Here is a 25,888-nt window from a genome sequence, read left to right as displayed (position 1 = left end):
GGATCCTAGAGGATCACGATCGACTGGCTGGTGACCACTGCTCTAGGGAGAAAAATCCATTGAACTACTTTGGAGTATAAATATCCTTGCTGAATAGATGCTAGCATACATGCTAAGAAAAGCAGTTTAGTGTCTAGCTAATAAAGATAACGATCCTTCCTGCTGGGACAATTACAGCACAAATTCAGAATCTATTTTACAGAAATTGTCAGAAATTCACATAAAATAGGAGTAAGACCTTCCTATAGCAAGAGCTACATTTAAGAAACTCTCCTTTAGAGGGGCGCACAAATTAAAAACCAATACTTCCAAGAGTCTACAGCGGGGGGGGGCAAACTTTTTTGGGACGAGGGCCACATCTGGGTGGGAAAATGGTATGCCGGGGGTTGGGGTGCGTGAGGGAGTGCGGGGTGTGGGAGGGGGTGCGGGGTGCACAAGGGGGCTCAGGGCAAGGGGTTGGGGTGCAGGAGAGGTGCGGAGTGCACGAGGGGGCTCAGGGCAGGGAGTTGGGGTGCAGGAGAGGTGCGGGGTGCACGAGGGGGCTCAGGGCAGGGAGTTGGGGGGCAGGAGGGGTTCGGGCTCCAGGGTGGCAGCGGCGCGAACCGGGGCCAGGGCAGGCTCCCTGCATGCCTGCCCTGTCCCCGGGCCTGTGCCACTCCAAGAAGTGCTGGATCCGTAGTTTGCCCACCCCTGGTCTACAGATTATAAAAATAGTAATTCAGTATAAGAGAGGGATAGAATTAAAAAAGCATCAGTCTCCTTGGTTTGGAAAGCACGTCACAAAAATTATTTAGGAAGCAACATGAAACAATTAGTTTTCTTTAAAAACTTGTAACACAGTGTACTGCCTATAATAATAAGAGTTTCATAATCAAGAAAGATAGTTGGAGGCCTTTTTCTAAGATTTTGAGTTACAATTTGAATGTGCCAGCAGCTTGCTGATTCTAACCTCAACAGATAGGCTAAGATACATTGTGATAAAAGCTCCATCACATATGAAGGCCATAATCATTTAATGCCTTAAAATGTAATAAAACAAGTTAAAATGGATTGAAAACCAAATGAAAGGATTTTCAGGAGCAATGTATTTAGTCCATTGAATAGCTTTAAAAATATAGGCTACTGCACTCTCAATATAAAATTGGGAGTGCCTTTAAAAGCAGAATGACAGTATGTAAGCCATGAAAAATGAAAGCACTTTTCAGCGATGCCACATTTGTTAAGCAAAGGTTTCAGACTACCAGTAGTCTAGGGATGGCAGAAAGAAGCTCTCACTACAAGACACAAATACACGTTTGATATCAATATAGTACCCAAACTTTTCAAATAAGGGTATAGGGTCAAGGACATTAATTTTATCTTTAAAAACAGTCAGGAGGTGCTTAGACACTTCGATGACTGAGCCCATATACGGAAGACTGAGTGGGACAGAGCAACAGAAACTATGCAATATATATACATATGAGAGAGAGAGAGATCAAAGAAACACTAAGCAAGAAGTTCTGCTCAACCATCACTACGAACCAACAAGAAGAGTTTATTTTTATAAGTTAAAACTTGAAATAATTCAGCAACATCTATAATTAGGTATCACGTAAGTGATTAAGAGTAGAAATTTCAGCATGATAATTTGATGGAAGTCTAAGATAGATATGGACTAAAGGGTTCTGGCAAAAATTCTAGTTAGCCACTTGTGAAAAGCAATTTTTTCCCCTCTCCATAACTTGTGTGTAAAATACCTTTAAATTTTTTGCCCAATGGCAAGGATATGCGAAGAGATATTGTGCCTTGATAAGTGTATGTGATAATCTTTCAAGGCTACTATCTAACAAAATGCAGATATGTACATATTATGGAAATGAGGAGCTGTCATCCAGACACAGGTCGCTGAGGTACAGCAAGGCGATAAACTAACATAAACTAACACCTTGCGTCTGTTAAGCATCAAATAATATTCAATCCAAACAAAAACAATATCCAACTGCTGAATAATGGTGATCCTGTTACAAGCATATTATGGTACGTAAATGTTGATTACTGTTGGAAGGTCTTATCAAATAAAAATAAGTGATCAAAAACCTGACTCACCAGAACTGTAGTTATACGCTTTAAAGTTATTCTGTGGTAAACTATAACATTTAGGATTTGTTTTATTTTCAATAAACAATCAACACAGCAAAAGTAATTTCATATGTTCACAAACTATATAGACATGATAATCTTACACACCTTCTGATACATTAGTTCCATATAACCACTTTTCAACGTGTGACTACTTTGAAGACACACACAATGTGACATTAAAAGAGGTTTATTCATGTTCTTTCAATGCCTTCCTGACCAAGTACATTCAGTTTACAAGATTTTTATAGCTTCAACCTTGGCAAACTTGTGTTGGGACCTAAAATACACGTTGGTTCTTTCCTTTTAATAAGTTAACATCTTTAGCAAAGGTTCTGGGGACCAAATTTCTTCCCTCAGTTGTATCTGTGTAACTTCACTATCTTCAGGTTATGACCTCAGTGCAAGCTGTGCAGATGTAAGTTAATGTTCATTTATTACCAGGCCAAGACAGATGCGATATTATATGTCTGGTGGTCAACAATAAAAGTTTTATGTGCTATAATTCTGAACCACTGTATGCCCATCACAGACTACAGATGAAAGTTCTGCTTCCCCCTCGAGTCTATCAATTACGGAAGCACCTTAACAAAAGTTATGACAAAGTTTAAGGACGATAATTTGCTCTGGCAGTTGCACCAGATGGAGTCAATGACCTAAATTGTCAAGAATGACTAGTGATTTTTGCATTCCCAATCGCATGCCTTAAAGGAGTCTGGTTTTCAATGGCACTCAGAGCTTCTTGGAAGAAAGAAAAAAAAATTAAAATCAGGCCTTTTAGGATATTGCATCAGGCACCCAAAAATCAAGGCATCCAAAATCACTAGTTACCCTTGAAAGCGTAGGCCAATATTACCTCATCATTTTTGCATGTAATATAGGATGTCAAATTACCTCAAGAACAGTTCAAAATGCTTTACCAAAGCTTTTAGATTTTTGTCAGGAAAGCACATCTTCCCCAGTATCTCTGGAAGTTTAACTGTAAATAAACAGAGAAATAAACAAAAATACTTAAGTCTACATTTTAAACAGTTTAACTGCTTTTACCCAATATTTGACTTAATACTCATAGAAGAGGAATATAAAAATCTTTCCCCTAGCAGCTTCTCTTCTCTTTCAAAAGTATTTATAATCACCATCACAAAACACTTACTGTACATTAGAAATATCATTAGGAAGTTAATACTATTACTTCTGTTTCTTGACATACACTGGAGATACACTGAAGATTATATATATATATAAAAAATCTTCAGTGTAACTGCTACAGAGCCAGCAAAGTGAGCTCAGAACTCTGTGGCTTCAGCACCCAACAGGCAGATTTTAAATGCTCATACAAAGAACAATTTTTTTTTTAATGTATTTAAAAGCTAATGCACATTTTTCAAACTATTTTACTGCAACTAGACAACTGCATTAAACATAAAAATTTCCATTTTGCAATGCTGTGATACCAGTGTGAGATATACCAAGTTTTTTTAAATGGCTGTTCTGTAAGTGCACATGGGACCTAATAGTTTTAAATTATGAGCCAAATTTACCTGAGGCCACTATTGGAAAAAAATTAAAACAGGAATGTAAAACCATCAATTTAGATGTACAGCATACAAATTGTGTTTCATAAAACAAGGGTTATGTTTTACCAAACATCCGTAGCAAATGCTGAGATCCATAGATGTAAGAGGGAGGAGGTGGCTGATCGCTTTGGGGATAGTTCTCTGGCATCAGTTTCCAAGACAACACCTAAATACAACATTCTGGTTAGAAAAATATATCAAGGTATGATCAAGAATAGTATAGCCTATAGCCTGACTTAATTCACACAGAAATCTGGATTAGAGGACAATCAGATTTTTTTAAAATATTTTCTTACATTCCTCCTTTTATTTAACTTTCTTGTTTGATGTTAAAAAGGCTGTTTAACACCATTCGAAGCTTTGCTGTACACACTACAATACTGTAGAGTCCATGCCTCCTAAACACAAATGCACTCCTGATTGTTTTGTAAATTAGCTTATCCAACCAATCCAGCACAGTTCTAGGAATAAGCATTTTGTTATGTAACTAGTGCTATAGAGTTAACAGCGGAAACGCAGAATGCTGTTTTTTCATCAGCACCTAGGAAAAAAAAGTACAGTAGCTCAATTTTTCCCAGTCACACTAATTTCTCAGAGTAGTAATTTTAAACGAAGTATTTTGCTTAAAGGTTTTATTGTGTTTATACATACACATTTCAAAGTGACTTCATTTTTAAAGTAAATGTTGGACAGACAAAAAGCCAACTTGGCCACAGAATGGAAAAGAAGTCTTCAGGGTGATGGGTGGACTGGAAACCAAGCATATAAACCAATAAGTAATGAAACTACTACTTTACTCTGAACTATAGAGATGCTACTGCCCTGCTAAAAAAAAATGTTGCATTTTACACGGTCCTAAGTTTTTTCACATAAATCTAACATCAGTTTGGGGCACCAATTGTGGAGATGATTCTTCAACATAGCTGTTACCTCATTGAATTCGTTATTTCTTCTACCTTCAAAGCCAGCAAATACTGCACTCCCTTCTTTGCTAGGAGTCAGAGTGATAGGTGATGACGACCCACTATGGACCGGCGTTTCTTCAAAAAGTAAACAGAAAAATACTTTACACAAAGATCCATTAAATATGGCGCTTATTTCATTCAGCTAGAAAGGTCAGTTTCTTATGCAGCTATTAAACAGAGTCAAAGCCTGCTGCTAAAACCTTTAAAATTTTAAACATAGGAACAAACTGAATATCCAAAGCACCTGTCACGAGTTTATCAAGTCTGCCCACAAAAAAACAAAAACAAAACACCATTGCCCCTTCAGTTCTGACCTGCACCAATCAGTAAAGTCGGCAGCTTTTGTGTAAAGTTATCAAGGGGGAGGGCAAGTGGGGCAGATGGGTTTAAGCGAGAAGAGTTCCAGGGCTTGGTCCAATCCCCCAGCCCACCCATTGGCTTTTCAGCCTTCAGCCCTGAAACACTCTTGCAATACTTTAGAAGAGGGTCAATGCTAGAAAAACAAATTACTTTGTAAAACTGATATTGCAGAGTTGTGAAAGCGTTGTGTTCAAATAAATTTCCAGATCAAATTTGTTCAGGTTTACAAATGTTTTCTAACAGACAGCACTGCAAACTCAATGGAGATGTTAAAGTCCAGCTGTTTTCTTTCTGGTTCATACATTATCACTGCTAAAAGACTAAAAAGCTGTCTTTAGTTGCCTTTACTGGAGAGGCAGTGGTCTAAAAGGAGAAATAATTAGAAGACAACGAGTTTTGCACAGATCATCCTACCACTGGAACTATTAATAATTCTGGTTATATAACAACCAGAAAAGTATCCATTTCACTCCCGCAGCTGTGTTGATTCACCAGGTATAAAAATAAAGTATGCCTATATGTAGGGCCCTACCAAATTCAGGGTCCATTTTGGTCAATTTCACAGTCATAGGATTTTTAAAAATAGTAAATTTCATGATTTCACCTATATAAATCTGAAATTTTACAGTGTAATCGTAGGGGTCCTGACCCAAAAAGAAGTTGGGGAGGGGGTCGTAAGGTCATTGTGTGTAGTGGGGGGTTGCGGTTCTGCTACCCTTACTTCTGCACTGCTACAGGTGGCAGCGCTGCCTTCAGAGCTGGGTGGCCAGAGAGCAGCGACTGCTGGACAGGAGCCCTGCTCTGAAGGCAGTCTGCTGCCAGCAGCAGCGAAGAAGTAAGGACGGCATGGTATAGTATCGCCACCCTTACTTCTGCGCTGCTGCCTGCAGAGCCGGGCCCTCAGTCAGCAGCCGCCACCCTCTGAAGACAGCTGTGGAGAAGTAAGGAGGCATGGTATGGCTTTCCCACTCTTACTTCTGCGCAGCTGCTGGCAGGGCGCTGCCCTCAGAGCAGAGTGCCCAGCCGATAGCCGCCGCTTTCCAGCCACCCAGCTCTGAAGGCAGTGCAGAAGTAAGGGTGGCAATACCATGATCCCCCACAACAAAAATAACCTTGTGACCCACCTGCAACTCCCTTTTGGGTCAGGACGCCCAGTTTAAGAAACTCTGGTCTCCCCCATGAAATTGGTATAATATAGGGTAAAAGAACACAAAAGGCCAGTTTTCATTGGCGGGGGGGAAGGGGGGAGAGACGACACCAGATTTCATGGTCTGTAACGTGTTTTTCATGGCTGTGAATATGGTACGGCCCTACCTATATGACTGAATAGATATAAGAACTCTGCAGATCTGCTCCTTTTATTTTTTTTTTAAAACGACATTTTTATTCTGAAAAACTATGACTATGACCCTGTTCCCTAATTTTGCTTTGGGACAGACAACAACATGGAATCCATTTTTAGAGTAATTTTTCCAGATGGTCAAATCTCACTTAAATGTCTGAATTAAATGAATTACAAGGTCAGAAAAGTCACACATGCTTGTGGACAATGTGAATGAGACAATTTGTGCAGACTTGAACTAAAAAGAGCTGTTCCTGTGAATGCCACTCAACCATCAGAAAGCTCAATTGAAAACCTTTGGCCTGATTTTCAAAGCTGCTGAACATCATGTAAAAGCCAGGCAACCAGTTTTTAATCCAACCACTTCAGACAAATCCTTGTAAACCTATTCATCCAGAGTGTCTTATAGAACAATCCTAGTGGCCTCCCATCTGGTGGGCACAGAGCCATTTGTGGCTGCCTATTACAGACCTTCAGAGCACCTCACCCTACAGCCAGCCAGCAGAAACCCCAGAACACTGGGAAAGCATTGGTCTGCAACTTTCCCCGCCCCCCCCCCCCCCAAATCCCCAGACTAGTCAAAATCTGCCAAGAATACTGAGTCCCAGTGGACACCTCCCCCCCACCCCGGCCCACATCAGTGGGATGAGCAATCACCTGGGACAGCCTACAAGAACAGTAATACATCTATCAAGTGTAATGAGCTATGAGATGCCCTCTACTAGTGCAAGTGTGAATAAGTAAAAAGTTTCATTTGTTGCCCACAAAGTGGCATAAAATGAAGTGTACCTACTATTAGTTTAGAAGCCATAGAGAATATAGAAGGTTTTAGCTAAAAAGGACAAAAATAATTAGTGAACAGGACAGAGAAAGGGGAATAAAAAGTTTTTCTTCCAACTCAATTTACAGTTCCTATTTCTGACACCAAAGCATCATGGATATTATTTTTTTATTTTTAAAGGGGAGGCTGGGAGGGACAAGAGTAAGGTAGGATCCTTCATACTGGGCAATGGAGTCTTTATAATGTGTTGGAAATGTAAGAAGTTTCAGAACAGAAACTATTCTGTACATAAAACAGTTATACTGGAAAGAGTACGTATAATTCAGCACACTGGAAACAGCTGGCGAACAAAAACATTCCAGTATTTCAGAAGTGCTTTGCCCCTTAACAAATGGGACATCCTGACCAGCTCTTCTCCCTTAACTCCCTAAAAAGTTACCTCTTCACAACCCCAGCATGCAGCTCCATCTCCTCTTCTCTGCCATGTGTCACAGCTGCAGCTTCTGTCTGACAGTAGGCCAGTCACCACTCAGGGTCCTCTCACTTAGCTGGCTCTCCCTTTACTACAATCTCACCTCTCCACTACTGGTCCTACCTACTTCCAAGTCTTTACCATGATTCTCACAGAAGCCATCCTCTGCCCACTTTCCATTACTTGCTTAAAACTCTCCCACAGTCGCTACTGATTTCCCATTTGTACATAAAAAATTAGAGGCAAAAGGTTAATATAACAATAAGGAACTACTCAAGACAAACGTATTTGTTCTGCAGCCCACAAAGGTGTTGTGATCTACAGTAATATCATAAAACTGCAACCTACTCTTTTCCAGATGCAAAAACAGTTTTGGCATTGAAGCAGGCGTATCGAGATGCCGTCGTTTAGGTTGTGGAGATGCACTACTTTCTGACAACCTGTCACAGTTCGATGTATGACGTGTAGAACGCCTCAGAGACTGTAGTATTTCAGGCTCAGCTTTTCGCCTCTTGGGTGTTGCTGGCTCGCCTGTTGTAGGCTGACTGTCTGTGGATTGAGGAGTTGGTGGATTCAGCAGAGGTGGACTCGGGGATAGCTCCTCCTGATTTCTAGGAAATGAGGAGAAAGCCTCTCATATAATTATAAAAGAGAACAGCTTTCCAGATTTAAAAATAAAAAATCCTGTCTTCTCGGATCTAGCTAAACAATTGTCCAAATTAGGGTTAAAGTCTCCTTTCGAAAATTGGGGAACAATGTGGCTTATTATTTAAAAAGTTGCATTCCCCAAATATAAGTATTTATTTTTCAAATGCTGAAGCCCTTTACACCAATTAAACAGAAATGTAAACCTTAATCTATTCCCAAAATTTCAGTTTCCTTCTATACCACTTAGTTCTACCTTAATTTCTTTCCAAGGTTAGGTTAATCTTCTGGTTGCAACAAAAATTCCAAACCAGGACAAAAAACCCCCACAAAAACAATTGTTGGAAGAAAAGAGTTCAAGATTTTATAAAAGCAATTCTGAAATACAAAAGCAACATGTTATGATTAATCACCCTATCGATTTCAAAATGTATTTCAGTGCTCAACAAAATAACGTGTTTGCTGCCTCATGACACAATTCAGAGTCTATCCAACTTACCTGTTAGTGTTTGCTGCATTTTCTTTGATTGGAAGAAAGAATTTGGATGAAGTCACCTTCTTAAACTGTGCTTGCTCATAGGGATAGAGCAAAATCAATGGAAGAATGAAGTCAAAGGTTATCCTCAGTCCATCCACCATTTCTTTACATAACTCAACACTAGAGAAAAGGTTGAAAAGGAGGAAGAGGAGAATTCAGTTCTAGGTTAGGGAACCGCGGCCAATGGGAGCTTCGGGGGAGGTACCCGCAGACGAGGGCAGCGCGTGGAGCCCTCTGACCCCCCTCCCCCAAGGGCCACAGGGACGTGGTGCTGGCCACTTCCGGTAGTGGCACGGCACGGGGCCAGGGCAGGCAGGGAGCCTGTCTTAGCCCTGCTGCGGGCTGCCGCCACCCTGGAGCCGCTCCAGGTAAGGGGCGCTGGGCCAGAGCCCGCACCCCGAACCCCTCTTGCACCCTGCACCTCAACTCCCTGCCACACCCCTCCTGCACCCCGCCGAGCCCCCTGCCACACCCCTCCTGCCCCTCAGCCCCCTGCCACACCCCGCACCTCCTCCTGCACCCCAACCCCCTGCCCTGAGCACCTTCCTGCACACCGCATCCCCTCCCACACCCTGCACTCCCTTCCGCACCCCAACCTCTTGCCCCAGCCCTAGATTCATGGCCCTGCATGCAATTTCCCCACCCAGATGTGGCCCTCGGGCCAAAAAGTTTGCTCACCCCGGATCTACAAAATAGGGCAACTCTTATCTCACATGGGTGTTGTTAATATGGGTGAAAAACTGGGACACTCCCATTAATAAAGACACCACAGGAAATACCTGTAAATTCACATAAACAGACCACAGAATGGTGTGCAAAAGTATGGGAGAGAAAGGACAAAGGACTACAGCTTTTGGGAAAGCATTGTTTTTCAAAGAGTGCATACGATTTCATTATTTAGTTGACTCTTTGTGAACAGTAAGGAGGACGAAGTTTCTCTAATTTAGGTGGCAGATAATCCCTTGACTTTAATTTGCTTGTAAGTGACAAAGAGTCCTGGAATTGTTGCTTTGAAGTTACTAGTTACAGCAGTGGTGGGTAACCAGCGGGCCACGGGCCGCATGCGGCCCATCAGGATAATCTGATTGCGAACTGAGACACATTTTGCTGACATTGACCGTCAGCAGGCACGGCTCCCCGCAGCTCCCAGTGGCTGCGGTTCGCCGTTCCCGGCCAATGGGAGCTGCGGGAAGCAGCGGGCAACAGAGACGTGCTGGCCCGCCGCTTCCCACAGTTCCCATTAGCTGTAATTTGTTTTATTTTAATCAACATTTAAAAATCTAATCGATTTTTAGCTTTTTTATAGTATCAATTAGTACACATACACTAGTTTAAATTAATACAAAATTACATTTAGTTCTCTATTCCTATTTCTGATGTCTCATGATAAGCACTGGTTTGGTCTGGGATATTGTACTGCAAAAAGAACCTAAGTATCATTATCCTATCAAAATAGTGAATGATACATGATAGTACAAACTGAAGCACTGCAAGGAATAAGACAATTCTGAATTGCTAAAACAGAATATGACAAAAAAAATTAAAGGTTTTTTTTTTTTTTTTAAAGGATTCAAGACTACACCCCAATGTTAACCTGAAATAGGACAGCCCATCCATTCGGACTGTTACTTTAAGAGGTGTTAACCTCTGAGCAGGAGGGATCATATGCTTCAAAAATCACAAACATGCCATGTATGGATGGTTTTATCTCTACACACATTTATCTTCACTGCATAGTGATGCTTGAGGTCAAGAGCATTCGGCCGCCTAATCACACAAGAAAGTGACTTGCCTGTAACTGGTATCCTCTGAAGGCATTTTGTGATACACCTGCACTTTTGGAGTTTGTGCTTCTATAACTTGACCAGGTGTCAACTCATAAAGCTCAAAGTTTAACTTTACTTCAGCAGGGGGTGTCTCACACCAGCCCCTACAGTGGAAGATAGGTACCTCTTAGTGCTCAAAATTAGATTCCTGTCATGCAGAGGTGAAAATGCCCCATATATACAGAAATTCTTAACAAAATGGCTAAAATAGAAGCCTCGACTTATGTGACAGAAGGGGAGAGTGATGCTTTATTGTAATGTAAGTGTAGAATAAATACACTTAAAGAATTAGTTAGCTTAAATTCAGTTAAGGAAATATATGTGCTGTAATGAAAGGCCCTAACTAGCAAGTAGAAAGGAGGTCTTGAAAGTAATAATCTAAGGCCAGAAGAAATTAACTAGGGAGGATGTTGGTTCAAAGAATAACTAATAAGGTAAGGTGAAGTCTCTAAAAAGAGGGCCTCTGACCAAAAGGGGTGACTGCAGATAGTTTTAAATAAGAGAGAATCTGTCCAAGAAGGAGCCAGGATGGAGCTTCCCATCCCACAGACCAGTATTATTTTAAAAAGTAAAGCCCCATGTGAACCAGGTGCAACAAAAAAAGCTATTGGTCAGCAAGAAGGAGGAGAGGCCTTGGGGAGACAGGAGGTTGTAAATCTTGTCTGGATTAAGACTGGAAATAAGGGTGAACTGTCTCAAATTGTTTGGTAGCTAAAGTAGTAATAGCTATGACATTATTTGTTTGTTGAAGGGTATAAAAAGTTATGAATTTGAGGGTTCTTTGTCAGACCCTACCTGATCATGCTGAAGAACGCCAGGATGAGAATGCCAAATGTAGGGGAAACTATTTGTAAGTATACTGATCACATGCTTATGAATGCTTTGTTGCTGTATTGGGTGTAGAGACTGCTCATCCTTTGGGCTATTAGGCATGCTTAGAGCAATTGTATAAAATACCATTTGGCCTTTGGACTTAATAAAGGAATTTATGGTTAAATTAGTATTGTGGTAATATCCCTGTATTATTATTAGCAATTCCAACATCAACTCTTTGGATAATAGTAATTTTCTCATCTCTAAACATAAAGTTTTCCTGATATTGTTGTGCTGTCTTACACACTGGGGTATGAGTCCACTGTATATGGATGGGCACAAAAGCACACATCATCTAAAACCTGGGCTTGAAATTCAAATCCGCTCTTCCTCTACACCCAAACAAATGGTAGACATTACTTACTTCTTTTCTGGTGGGACATAATGAAGGTTCATGTTGACATGTGAAGTCATTTGATGGTGCCGAGATCTTTCATTAGCTGAAAACGCTGCATTAATGGCAAAATTCTTCACATACGACTCCAAGATAGTTATTATATTTCTCTGACAAGGCAGTTTCACTAGCTGAAGAGAAAGTTTGATGACTGTCAAATAATACAATTATGGATTTAAGCAATGAGCCACAACATTAACTTGTGACCCACTGCCTAGCCTAATTAACTAGCCTATTCAGCAAAACTTTATACATATATTTCAAATTTGCTCCTTAAATTATACTTTTGCTCAATCCCTTGTGTGTCCAGTTTTGGGGAACATATAAATATGATAGCAGAACAGGATTAGCTCAATGTTCTATTCCAAATTTCCTAAAACAAAACCAAATAAAGATGTGAACCCCAATTTTACAGATTAATATATTGGTAATTCAGTACTCTAGTCATTTAGAAGCCTTATCCCCTGAAATCTTAGAAGTTTTGCTGTAAAAGCAAGTTAGCTAAAATAATGGAAATCACTACATGCAAGTGCATCTTTTGACTGCCTTCGGGTATTTTTTCATATACTCTCCCTCATTTAACCAATCATACCCGTTTTCTCCTGTTAATATAATAACAGTCTTCTTCAAGCTTTTTTTTCAAAACTTCAGGAATTTCTATGCTTATTGCTCTTTCTTCCATATCCCTTTTAGTGTGAATCTCTTGTTCTTCTTTCTGCAACAGCACAAATCAGTGTAAGAAAAAATGATTAGTGTTACTAGTTAATTACTGTAGTATTTTAGGCAAAACTAGATCAAATATTAAAATTTCTGCAAAATAGAAACTGAATCTAATTACTTGTATGGTAAAATACATGTAAGAGTACAAAATGTAGTTTCTTACAGTAACACCTTCAATTTATTTGAAAGTCCTGTTTTAAAAATTCTATTCATTTTTTCACTGTTTTCCTGTTTGCTTTTTGCTCTTTCACGTTACATTTAATTTAATAATAATTTAATTATCAATTGGGTCACTTTCTATTTGTTTATAACCAATTTCGCTTTCAAATGATCTCTCCTGCAGTGTTTAGATTACAGCTTTCGCACACCTGTTTCCACTGACGTTTTTGTACAGTGGAAATATTTCTACTGGTCTTAGATTCTTACAAATAGGTCTAAATTTTAGCCTAATTTGAGTTGGCAGACCCTCTTTAAAGAAACCATGTACATCAGCCATTAAAATCCTGATGGCATTAGAATCTGCTTCACCTGAAGAGACTAGTAACATTTTACACTAACTATAAATCCGGGTAGTGCTGTTTGCTGGCAGATCTTAAGAGTGGAAATAGAATAAGAGGAACAAGTCTAAGTTAATACATTTTGTATTGAGATCAATGCCATCTAAGGGAGTAAAACGTCATCTATGAGTTTGAATAGCTCTACTACAATAAGACCTCTGTTAAGAGTCAATAATCATGAGTTCTAGTCCTGGCCCTATGACTACATGCTGCATGGCCTTGAGCAATTAATTCACTTAACCTGTCTCAATTTTCCCAGTTTTCAATCATGTAAAGTACTAAGTATTATTAAAATTAAGGGAGCTCATAGGAATATACCATGTCTGTCCTCTCTTCAATGTCACTTTCTTCACTTTTTATTTCTTCATCGGTTCCTTCATCACTGTCATCAGAAGAACTACTTATAGCTGTTTAAGAGAGAAATTAGTTATCTTTGATATTTAGCAAATTTATTCTGCATATTACATTGGACATAGATTCATACCCAACAATTTTTCCACTTTGTAACGTTTAATTCAAGGCTGTTTGGTTTGGTTTTTGTAATGAGATATAAACTAGAAATGCAGAAGGAATATTTTAAGTATTTTAGCGTGCAATAGTTAGGAAGCTCAAACAAACAGAATGTTCATATATCAACTTTAAATGATGAACATTCCCCAATATATGCAAATTCACAACATTTTTCAGCAACCAGTAGCTCTTTTTAATTTTCACTGGACTCTAGTTGTAAGCAAAAGGTTTTAAATAAATATCACTTCATATGCCCAAATGCAAGTTGTGAGCAAGTTATACCAAATGCTGAAATGAAAAAGTTGTAAATAATAATGGTGTAAAGATGTCTGAATCAGAGGAATGACAATGGCCAGCATACTAATGAAGTGTTCACATTGCAAAACAATACAAACAGACCTTAAAGTTACTAGAAAAATGCCCTGGGCTAGATGGCTGATAGAAGAAAGAGGCCAGGAACAACAACCAGCATCCTGGGGGCAAGAAACACACCTCTTGACCATGCAGGTAGGGAAAAATCCTGTTGCCCAGAAGATCAGGACAAGCCAAAATGGTAACTGCGCAAGCATCAGAGTCCTTGCCCACCAGGCAAGGACAACAGGAGAGGCTGGGGCCAGACAGAGCAACACTACTCTCAGATCAAAGGGTAGAGGCCAGATTTGTAAAGATATTTAGGTGTTGCTGTTCTCAGCATCGCAACAACTACATGCCTAAATCCCTTTCTGAATATGAGATTTAAGCTCCTAAATCAGTTAGGTGTTGACATGCTGAGAGCAACAACCCATAAATAGCTTTAAAAATCTGGGCCAGAGTGCCCAGGAGAGCTGAATGAGGGTGAAGCAAAGAGTACTGTCTGCCTCAAGGGTACGGAGAGGAGAAGGATATCTTGGTGTAACATCTGCTCATTTTTTATACAAAACATATTAATATATTTCATATGGTTATATTAACATTCTAGCCAGTGCTATTACATGCTTATAATACCAAACCCAGTAGCAAATCAGATAGTTCAATTTTCACAATTACAGTAAAACTTGTTTTATGCATGAATTGAGGATCGAGTTCATAAAACTGAATATCTCAATTTACAGTAGATACAGGATATGTTGCAGTATGGTGCCCTGCATTGTTTTCTTGTTCTTCAAATCACTGCAAAGTGATTACCAACAGAATGAAGGCCCCAGAATGTGAAGGGATGTCAACTTGTTCGTCATCAACATCGCTTTCGTTATGTGTCCCCCCCCATCTACTCGGGAAAAATTGTGCATATAACTGGTTGTTCAGAAGTTTGTAAAATTGAGATGCTACAGTAGTTTAATAAGTTAACAATTTTGTAAATAGCATTATGTAAGTGTAGTCATCAAATCAAAGAGAAGACAACTCACAATTTTCACTGCTCTCATCATTTTCCTCAGCAGGAAGGCTTTTTAACACAGAGTCAACACCAGGCAGCCGACAACGTCTCTTCTTCCTTCCCTTTCTTCTCCTAAAGAAGAATTTGAGTGAATTGTTCAATCTGTCATTACTCCACTTGTTTACTACTGCTGCCAAAGCATAAGAAGCAATGCTATATGCAAAAGCAAGAATAAAATATGCACAGGCAATAAATGTTTGTGATTGTATTTATTATTTCAAAAATAATTTACTTGAGGGACAATATTCGGTGGTGGACACATCAATGTTTTTACATTTTACTATACTCCTGCCACCCTGTTCTTCTATGTGGCCATAAAAGGCTAGCAAGTATTACAGACAGATATTTGTTTTTGGGGAAAGAGCCCTGCTTCAAGTCTCCCCAAGGTACTTGTCAGTGATGTTTCTTCCGAAGGATGTGGATCCAGTACACAGGAATTTTATAGCAAGTCTTCTCTTTAAGAACCGGTATATAGTTATTTTGAATGAAAGCCATTTGAAGTCAAGAGATAAACATATTCCTTACATGCGAGCTACAGCTTTTCTTGCCAATTTACGTTGTAATCTGCGGTTTTCGTCTGTATCACGAAGAACATGATCTTCAGCTGCCCATCTATCCCAGCTAAATATGGGGCAAAAGAAAAAAATGTTAATAAATAGAAACTGACTTTACCAATAAATACTGAATGACAAATGTAGATTTACAGTCATCTACAAAGTAATATTTTAGTGCTCTTTAGAAGCAAAATCTGGAATTAAAGGGTACTATGATGTAGACTTGCATCTTTTTGCACCATCCTTTGGCTTTATTTTTCCAAACAGACAGAAAGATACTTTCTCCTTAACTTTACAAGTTGAAGTACTTGAAGCAACAAGATAATTTTAAGGAATATTCTGTCAACATCAGAATGTTTCCAGACTTCACCATCAAGCAACTCAGATTATGACAGAGACAGAGTTTGAGTTTCCAACCACACAGGGGCCACAAACCAATATGTCAACATAAATCAATTAGTCCCATAGAAAGCATTTATTAAAGGTATTCACAAAATAAAGATGACTGAAGTCCTCCTTTTTCATTATAGTATTATTTCTTCCTACGAAGGTATAGTAATCTTTATATTGAAATGTTCCCAATTAATATAAATACTACAATTATAATTACACTCAAATTATCAATGGGTAATCAGTGCAACAACAGAGAGAAATACAGCTTTATAATCCTGGAACCTAACAGTACCCTTTTTATGTTAATTGGAGATTTCCTGAAATTTAGAAAGGCTACTCCTTTTATACTCAATTATAATACTTTAAACTGCCCTTTTCCATAATTATATTCCCACCACCTTCTAACTGGCTCTTTATATTACACATCATTTAAATTAACATCTGCGTCAACGTCTTTCCTATACTATCAATATAGATAGCATTTTAATAAAACATTCACAACTTTTAAAAGTACTCGTTAAAAACCTTGCTCAAACCAGTTATAACCAAAACATAATGGTATTATAACCCTGAGCCATATCCTTCCTAACTCTTACTTTCCGATAACTAGGGTCCTACCAAAATCAAGGTTCTCTTTGGTCAATTTCACGCCCACAGGGTCTTAAAATTGGTCAATTTCACAATTTCAGATGTTTGCATCTGAAAATTTCACTGTGTTGTAACTGTGGGGGTCCTGATCCAAAAGGGGATCGTGAGGAGCCCCAAAGCTGTTGTAGGGGGGTTGCAGGATTGCCATACTCACTTCTGTGTTGCCTTCAGAGACCATCTTTGAAGGCAGCAGCTGCGGAGTTTCCCGCAGCTGGAGGAGGTTCTTGGAGGTGGAAGTAGGTGCGATCCCCCCAGTGCTGCTGGGAGTGCTCCAAGCAGGGGCTCCTAGCTACTAGTCAGGGCCAGTGGTGGATTAAGGCATGGGCTCATGGGGCCCATGCCTAGACGCCCTAGACAATTTCAAAAATGGGTGCCCTGGCCCTGGCAGAAGCCACGGGGTGGAAGCCCCGAGCCCCAGCAAGCGCTGTGGGGGCTGAAGCCCCGAACTCGGGCGCCCTGAGCCCCGGCAGAAGCTGCAGGGGCTGAAGCCCCAAGCCCGGGCAGGAGCCAGGAAGGGAGGGGCAGAATCCCTGAGCCTGGGTGGCCAGAAGCCCACGAAGGAGCCTTGGGGGGCAGCAGCTCTGAGCCAGGGCAGGAGCCGGGGAGGGAAGGGGGGACGGAAGCCAGGAGCTGTGGGGGGTGAAAGCCCCGAGTCCCGACTGGAGCTGCAGAGGGAGCAGCCCCCGACCTAGGTCCCTGAGCCTGGGCAGGAGCCACGGCGGGGGACGGGGGGGGGCAGCCCTGAGTCTGACAGGAGCTGCGAGGGATGGAGCTGTGGGCTCCCAGGCCAGGAACTACTAGGAGTGAAAGCCACGAGGCCCGGCTGGAGCCGTGGAGGGGGGTGGGTGGGATGAGGAGGTAGGGCAAGCTGGGCAGGAGCTGGAGCTGCAGGGTGTGGCAGCCCCCAGCCTAGGTCTCTGAGCTCCGGATGAAGCCTGGGCAGCCCCCAGCCCCAGCAGGAGCTGCCGGGGGGAGGGTGGGGAGCAGCAGCCCAGAGCCATGGCAGGAGTTGCGGGCAGCGATAGCAGCCCCCAACCCAGGTGCCCCAAGCACTGGTAAGAGCCGCGGGAGGCAGACGCCTGGAGCCCAGCACTGGGGCTGCTGCAGCACAGAAATGTGGAGGTGAGTCTGATCTCCCTCTGATAACAGCTGTGCAGGGGAAAGACATGTCCTGTCCCTCCCCAGCCCAGCTGATTTTGGGGAGATCAGATTTCACGGGGAAGGGCTTATTTCTCCGTCTGTGATGTGTTTTTCACAGCCGTGAAACTGGTAGGGCCCTGCCCATAACACTATTTCCAACTTTCTTACACTAGCAACTTCCATTTCCCATACTCCTCTACCCTTACGCTGATTTAGGCCCAAAACCTAACTTCTACTTATTTCTTACCCTACACCATCCTGTAGGCTATGGCATGCCACTGAAAAGATTTTGTAAATACAAAAACTTTTTAAATAAAATGGTGCTCTGTATATTCTCACCTTCTGTTCCAACCATTAAAATGGATCAGATATTCTGGAATCTTTCTGCCCTTCTCATCTTTTCCAACAACAATATCAACAATCTGAAAAAGAAAACAAAGAATGTGGCATAATACAAAGATTACAATGCACTTTCTATAGAAATGAGTGTTTAGGGAATGGGTTTGTGGGCGCAAGAAAGGAATGGATACTTATGAGTAAATAGAAACCTAATGAATTGCCTTTGAACATCCATACTGTAGGAAATCATGCACCTTCTCCTGAGCCCATGGAACTACTAAGAGCAGCAAAGATGATAGACAATGTTTGTGTACTGACTTGAGATCTAAACATTGAAGAGACTACCAATAGGCCCTGCCCTGTCCTCATTTCCTATCTATCTCAAAGCATCCCAAAAAGTGCTCCGAAGAAGAGGGATGGAACAGTGTGGATTCGCACATTTGGACAAGTAGCCTTCTTATCTCCTTCATGAGTTGCTTCTGCAGACCCTCAATACAGGAGACTAACCAGTAACATCATGGTACAGAAGGAAGATCAAATGCTTAGTTAAAACTATTGAACGCTCTTCTCGTGAACAGCATGTAGGGCCAAACTGTAGAATTAAGAGAACAATGCTTTGCGAATTTCTGAACTGAACTCCAAGTGAGATAATACGATAGATTTTGAGAATGGAGATATTCTTGATACTAAAAGCTAATACAGCCATAGCCCCTCACAGAGTGTGCTTTTATTCCATCTAGTACCGCAATTCTACCTACTCTCATAAACAGACTTGAATTCAAAGTACTTTCACTTTGATATCTCCCAAAAAACTAAACAATCTAGAAGATTGAAGGATTGCCTTAAATCTTGCCAAATAACTTAAAATCTAGTCTGGACAATTGTGCCTCACATAAGACTTAAATACACACTCAACATACACACCACACATATCAGGAGTGTTATACAGTGCTTCTTAGGAAAATCCCTTTAGAAACCTCATCTCTTCCACAATGTTCACATTAATCAAGTCAATCATATTAACTAGAGATGGCCTGGAATTTTCTGTTTGGGTTTTTTTGGGGCACAAAATGCAGCTTCCACAATTTCAGTGTTGCTGAATTTTTTCTATTTTCCACTGGAAAATCAAAACTAAATATTCAGTTTAATTGAAATATTTTGGTTTGCGGAACTGAACCAAAAAATTTTGTTTCAGGTCAACATTAATTTGTATCCACCTGTGCTGTTGCAGTGCCTCGTGTAGTTCAGGTGCTTCATGCCCACATTCTCGTCTATGGGCCTGGCTCCCTCACTAGACCTGTAACACATCTACTGTGATGCACTGCTGTCTTCTCACCAGTTGAATCAACGCAGTCCATCATAGGAGTTGTGTTCCAGCTAAAGAGCCAGGGTCACAGAAGAGAATTGGTCTTTTTGTTTTTCTATATCTTTTGCAAATACATCTGGGAGCATTAACAAAATAATACACAACTCCGCCACACCCACTGTAAGGAGCTCCTACAGGCAACTATCCCAATGGAACTCTAAAGGGAGCAGGTCAGACATACAAGCCTGGATGTTCTTATAGCAACTAAAAGGGCAGTCTTCAAAGAGAGAAGCTGATAAGTCCTCTATCACAGAAATTAAAACTGGACTTAAAGGTTTCAGACTATCCTTTGGGTGTGATGGGGAAAAAAAAATCAAAGTTGCTGAAGTCCCTGAAACTGGAAAGACAACAATCTGCACCATTACACAGCCTGAGTTAGTTGTTAATTTAAAGGGTGTTTCAATGTTATTTAGTTAACACCTCAAACCAATATTACATTTCTTTTTTACACCTTTTGTTTTACGTCAGAATGCCTAGAAATCAACCACTTAGCCAACACTATGGGCTGGTCTACACTGGGGGGGGGGGGGGAAAGCGATCTAAGATACGCAACTTCAGCTACGCGAATAGCGTAGCTGAAGTCGAAGTATCTAAGGGCTGGTCTATACTTACCGGGTAGTTCGACGGCTGGGGATCGAAGTTCCGGGTTCGATTTATCGCGTCTGGTCTGGACGCGATAAATCGAACCAGGAAGCGCTCGCTGTCGACTGCGGTACTCCAGCTCAACGAGAGGAGTACCGCGGAGTCGACGGGGAGCCTGCCTGCCGCGTGTGGACCGCGTCTGAACCGCGGTAAGTTCGAAGTAAGGTATGTCGAATTCAGCTACGTTATTCACGTAGCTGAATTTGCATACCTTACTTCGACTTGGGGGGTAAGTGTAGACCAAGCCTAAGATCGAATTACCTGGGGTCCACACGGCTCGGGATCGACGGCCGCAGCTCCCCCGTCAACTGCGCTACCGCCGCTCGCTCTGGTGGAGTTCCGGAGTCGACGGTGAGCGCGTTCGGAGATCGATATATCACGTCTTAACGAGACGCGATATATTGATCCCAGATAAATCGATTGCTACCCGCCAATACAGCGGGTAGTGAAGACGTACCCTATGTAATTCATCACACTGCCACTTTACCCACTCTGCTTCTGCTTAATAAAACAGTACCTTTGACTTGAAGTGCCAAATTAAGATGCTTTTACCAAGGAGGGCTCCCTAACAGTACTGTACCTATTAAAGGCTCATAGGACTTAACTCTAGCGTGGAGACTATGTTGCAGAATTGAGGGGTGGGCAGGTGTCTGGCCCAGGCCCGTTCACACCAGTCCTGTTTCTAGGATATGAAGAGTCCTGCTCTGAGGGGAGGTCTCCTCGCTCACAGCTTTTATTACCACGAGCGAGCCCGTGACTGGCAGCCCCCGCACAGCTGCCACCGTCTCCCACGCCGAGCACATCCGCCCGGGAAAGGATGTTAACCAAGCCAGGGACGCAGCTCGGAGCGGACGAAGCGCTTCGCTGGCGGCCTCAGGCCCGGATGCTCCAAGGTACCGAAGTGCCTGAGCCCGACTGATGCCCCAGGAACTGGGCGCCCGGACCGGGGCCGCTGACTCCCGCGCGGGTCCCAGGCGCTAAGCGCGGCGGGGAAAGGGGCCCAGCAGGACGCGGGGCTCAGCGCGGCGGCGGCGGCCGGGAGGCAGCGGGGGCTGCTGCCCCCTGGCGGGGTCGGGCAGCGGCAGCAGCCCAGGCCCCGGTGTGACGCTGCACCGCGCCGGGGGCGGGGCGGAGGCGGCGGACTTGAAAGCGGAGCCTGCCCGGCCCGAGGCTCCGGCGGGAGAGACCGGGGCGCCCGGCTGGAGACAGCGGACAATGGGGGGAGGGACCAGGAGCCCCTTGGGCCAGACCCCAGCGGGCGGGGCGGGGCCTGTCTCGCTGTTTCACACACACCCCGCGGCCGGGCGGAGCAACCGCTTCCGCCGACTGCGGGCCCGGCGCGAAGGGGGGGGCGGGCGCGAGGAGGCCGGGGCGGGGCTGGGGAGCGGCGCGCGCGCGGCCGGTGGGTCACCTTGGCATCATAGAGCACTTGGGCCTTGGTGGGGTCGGGCTCGAAGCAGAGAACGCGCTCGCCTCGCTGGAACTTCAATCTCATTCCCCGCGCGGTCATTTGTTCGTCATGGCGAAGCGTGGAGAAGCCCCGCCCCCTCCGGGGATGGGGCCTGAGCTAGCCCCGCCCCCCGGCCGGGGACCCTGATGCGGGGCGGGGACCCGAGCCGCGGAGACGCCCCGGAGGCGGAGCCCCGCCGTGGGCACAGAGACGGGTCGGGGGGGCAAGGAGCGGCTGTAGCTCCCCTGGGCTGCAGGATCGACGTGTGGTGCAAAGGGAGCGTTTCTGCATGTGATGTGCCAGTCACCATCACTTGGAGGTTATGGCCCAGTTGCGCTCCTCTTCAGCCTCCTCTTCCCTCTTCGGTCCCAGTCCCGCCTGGGCTGCCTTTCAGGCCCTGGCTCCTTCCCTGAGTCCCCCCTCATAGTCTCCAGCAGACCCACCAGCTAACTCACTCTGCCTTTAGAGTGGTAGCCGTGTTAGTCTGTGTCAGCAAAAACAACCAGGAGTCCTTGTGGCATCTTAGGAACTAACAAATTTATCTGGGCATAAGCTTTCATGGGCTAGAACCCACTTCATCAGATGCGTGGACTGGAAAATACAGGAGCAGGTATTTCATGTATTGATGAAGCGGGTTCTAGCCCATGAAAGCTTATGCCCAAATAAATTTGTTAGCCTCTAAGGTGCCAGAAGGATTGCTCATTGTTTTCACTCTGCCTTTGTGGGTCTTCCCTCAAACTGTGTTCTCAGCCCTTTGTACAGAAATCACCCAGTTGATCAGGAGATGGGGAAAGGGGCCCCTAATCCCACAGGGGTGTGGCTAACCTACCTACCCTTAAAAGGCCCGCCAACATGTAACACTAGTGCTAACTTCACTATTGTATCTGCAGTTCTTAGGTAATTTAGTTATTTTCATCTGTAGAGTCAAAAAAAAATCAGCATCTGTTCTTGAGGACAATCTAATTATCCAGATTACACCTATAATGTGAAGATAATCATAGAGGAATCCACAACACTAAACAAAAATGAAAACAATTATTTTAAAATTATAAATTAAAATAAATTTTAATGAAATATATAATAATGGTATATATGACCAAAGACAATAGTCTTACAAATAACTCTATAAAGAAAACCTGAACAAACTTAATACTATATAAACACAAAAACATCCAAAACCAAAAAATTAAATTTCCAGAATTTAACGTCCATTAACTAGAGAGACAGTGCATATAGTTACATTAAATTATACATTTAACAGTAACCAACAATTGAAAATTCTACTCATGTGAAACGTAACCAAATTAATGTTATTGAAATCTTCACATTAGCATTTTATTACATGTATGTGTTCCAGTTTGCAATTTTGGAGCTTCTGCAGCACAGTCTCCCCATAACTTTCATAGTTGCACATCATATTTTTTTACCTCAATTGATCTGATAGTAACACATTGTGCTGTAAGTAGTAAGCACTTCATAAAAACCTCAATCATACATTTGCTCATTCCTCACTATGAAGCACTGTTCCCCTGTAGCATACATTTTGTTGTTAACCTCATTCTGAAAATGGCTTTTTTCCTGAACTAGGAAAGTGCTCATATTGCAGTCAGTGATTCGTGATCTGTGTCTCAATAGTTTGGAAAAATGTTTTCCCCCTGCTGAGATCCCCATGGTTAGAAAGGTCAAAATCATTTGAGATACATGAAAACAAAGGTATATGTTTGTGTGTGCACAGTGTGGATTGCTGAGTGTATCAGTATATAATCCCTTCATGAACCTAACAAGAAACATGGACGACAATCCTGGCAAAGCTTCCCTCTCACTATGCAGCTAGTTTCACTCTGCACAACATAAGCCTGAGATGGATGATTGTCCCTCTAGATATTGCACTAAAATACCCCACAAAGAGAAAACAAATGTGTGAGGCAGTGACTTAAAGAACATATTTATAAATGAACTAGGGCTGTCGATTAATCGCAGTTAACTCACGTGATTAACTCAAAAAAATTAATTGAGATTAAAAAAATTAATTAAAACAATAGAATGCCAACTGAAATTTATTAAATATTTTGGATGTTTTTCTACATTTTCAAATATATTGTAGTCTGTGTTGTAATTGAAATCAAAGTGTATATTATTTTTATTACAAATATTTGCACTGTAAAAATGATTTAAAAAATAGTATTTTTCAATTGACCTCATTCAAGTACTGTAGTGCAATCTCTGTCGTGAAAGTGCAATTTACAAATGTAGATTTTTTTGTTACATAACTGCACTCAAAAACAAAACAATTTAAAACTTTAGAGCCTACAAGTCCATTCAGTCCTACTTCTTGTTCAGTCAGTCACTCAGACAAACAAGTTTGTTTACATTTATAGGAGATAATGCTGCCCACTTCTTATTTACACCAGAAAGTGAGAACCGGCATTTGCATGGCCCTTTTGTAGCTGGCATTGCAAGGTATTTACGTGCCAGATATGCTAAACATTCGTATGCCCCGTCATGCTTCAGCCACCATTCCAGAGGACATGCTTCCATGCTGATGATGCTCATTAAAAAAATAATGTGTTAATTAAATTTGTGACTGAACTCCTTGGGGGAGAATTGTATGTCCCCTGCTCTGTTTTACCCGCATTCTGCCATATATTTCATGTTATAGCAGTCTTGGATGATGACCCAGCACGTTGTTCATTTTAAGAACACTTTCACTGCAGATTTGACAAAATGCAAAGAAGGTACCAGTGTGAGATTTCTAAAGATAGCTACAGCACTCGACCCTAAGTTTAAGAATCTGAAGTGCCTTCCAAAATCTGAGAGGGACATGGTGTGGAGCATGTTTTCAGAAGTCTTAAAAGGGCAACACTCTGATGCGGAAACTACAGAACCCAAACCACCAAAAAAGAAAATTAACCTTCTACTGGTGGCATCTGACTCAGATAATGAAAACGAACATGCATCGGTTCTCACTGCTTTGGATTGTTATCGAGCAGAACTCGTCATCAGCATGGACACATGTCCCCTAGACATGGTGGTTGAAGCAAGAAGGGACATATGAATCTTTAGCACATCTGGCACGTAAATGTCCTGCGACGCCGGCTACAACAGTGCCATGAGAACACCTGTTCTGACTTTCAAGTGACATTGTAAACAAGAAGTGGGCAGCATTACGTCCTGCAAATATAAACAAGTTTGTTTACCTGAGCGATTGACTGAACAAGAAGTAGGACTGAGTGGACTTGCAGGCTCTAAAGTTTTACATTGTTTTATTTTTGAATGCAGTTTTTTGTACATAATTCTACATTTGTAAGTTCAACTTCCATGATAAAGAGATTGCACTACAGTACTTGTATTAGGTGAACTGAATAATACTATTTTTGTTTTTTACAGTGTAAATACTTGTCATCAAAAATAAATATAATGTGAACATTGTACACTTTGTACACTTTGTATTCTTTGTTGCAATTGAAATCAATATATTTGAAAATGTAGAAAACATCCACAAATATTTAAATAAATGGTATTCTATTATTAATAGCGCAATTAATCGTGATTAATGTTTTTAATCACGTGATTAATTAAGATTATTTTTTTTAATCACTTGACAGCCCTAAAATGAACTTAAGCTTTAGAAACATAGTGCAATATCCTGGCCCCACTTACCTCAGTAGGGCCAGAATTTCACCCATGATGCCTAAGTTACTTGTAAATCATGTTTATTTTTCATTTAAAACTGTTCTAAACAGATGATTTGAAGCCACTTTTGAAAATAATCTCCATCTCTCCTTCCATAGTTTGTTCTTCAATTTTTCTCCTGGGTTTTTCAAATGCAACTTTAATTATCCTTACCCCAATCGTTTGAAGCTGCCTCTTATCTGAAACAGTGTCTTGTCCCATGTCTTCTGTGAGTTCAATTCCCTAATTTATCTGAAACCTAGGTTATCAAATGATATTTAAATAACTGAGGTTGTTCTTTGGGCTTCTGTTGATGAGATTATTTACTTTTATTTTACTTTACTTAGCATTTAACAAACATGGATTTGGAAGATTCCCAGTTGAAGGGATTTCACAAATAAAATAGGACTACAAATGGAAGATTATTGAAGATGTGAGGGAGAAGGAATTGTTCAGAGAACAGGGTTTTAAAGAGGAATTTAACAGAGGAAAGGAAGGCTGCTCAATGAGACCAGCAACACTATTTCAGGCACAGGGTCACAGTACTAGGTGTGATAGTAACAATAGAATTAATAAAGCCAATAATGGG

General features: G+C 41.8%; 1 protein-coding gene across 1 annotated transcript in view; it reads right to left on the bottom strand.

Annotated features, from left to right (window-relative positions):
* The window catches only part of LOC112112646 (male-specific lethal 3 homolog), a 36,583-nt gene extending 14,869 nt beyond the window's left edge, over positions 1-21,714 (bottom strand). The window contains exons 1-12 of the mRNA XM_024208635.2: positions 21,589-21,714; positions 18,170-18,252; positions 15,621-15,716; positions 15,067-15,167; positions 13,490-13,578; positions 12,487-12,609; positions 11,865-12,025; positions 8,763-8,921; positions 7,967-8,229; positions 4,629-4,738; positions 3,765-3,864; positions 3,016-3,100 (exon numbers count right to left, since the gene is read on the bottom strand). Of these exons, the coding sequence (XP_024064403.1) occupies positions 3,016-3,100; positions 3,765-3,864; positions 4,629-4,738; positions 7,967-8,229; positions 8,763-8,921; positions 11,865-12,025; positions 12,487-12,609; positions 13,490-13,578; positions 15,067-15,167; positions 15,621-15,716; positions 18,170-18,252; positions 21,589-21,687 (1,469 nt within the window). The 5' untranslated portion in view covers positions 21,688-21,714. The remainder of the gene's footprint in view (positions 1-3,015; positions 3,101-3,764; positions 3,865-4,628; positions 4,739-7,966; positions 8,230-8,762; positions 8,922-11,864; positions 12,026-12,486; positions 12,610-13,489; positions 13,579-15,066; positions 15,168-15,620; positions 15,717-18,169; positions 18,253-21,588) is intronic.
* Positions 21,715-25,888: the final 4,174 nt, after the last annotated feature.

The sequence above is a fragment of the Terrapene carolina genome, unplaced genomic scaffold (genome assembly GCF_002925995.2).
Source record: "Terrapene carolina triunguis isolate 2854851 unplaced genomic scaffold, T_m_triunguis-2.0 Scaffold22, whole genome shotgun sequence".
NCBI classification, from domain to species: Eukaryota; Metazoa; Chordata; order Testudines; family Emydidae; genus Terrapene; species Terrapene triunguis.
This window is presented reverse-complemented; position numbering and strand designations above follow the sequence as displayed.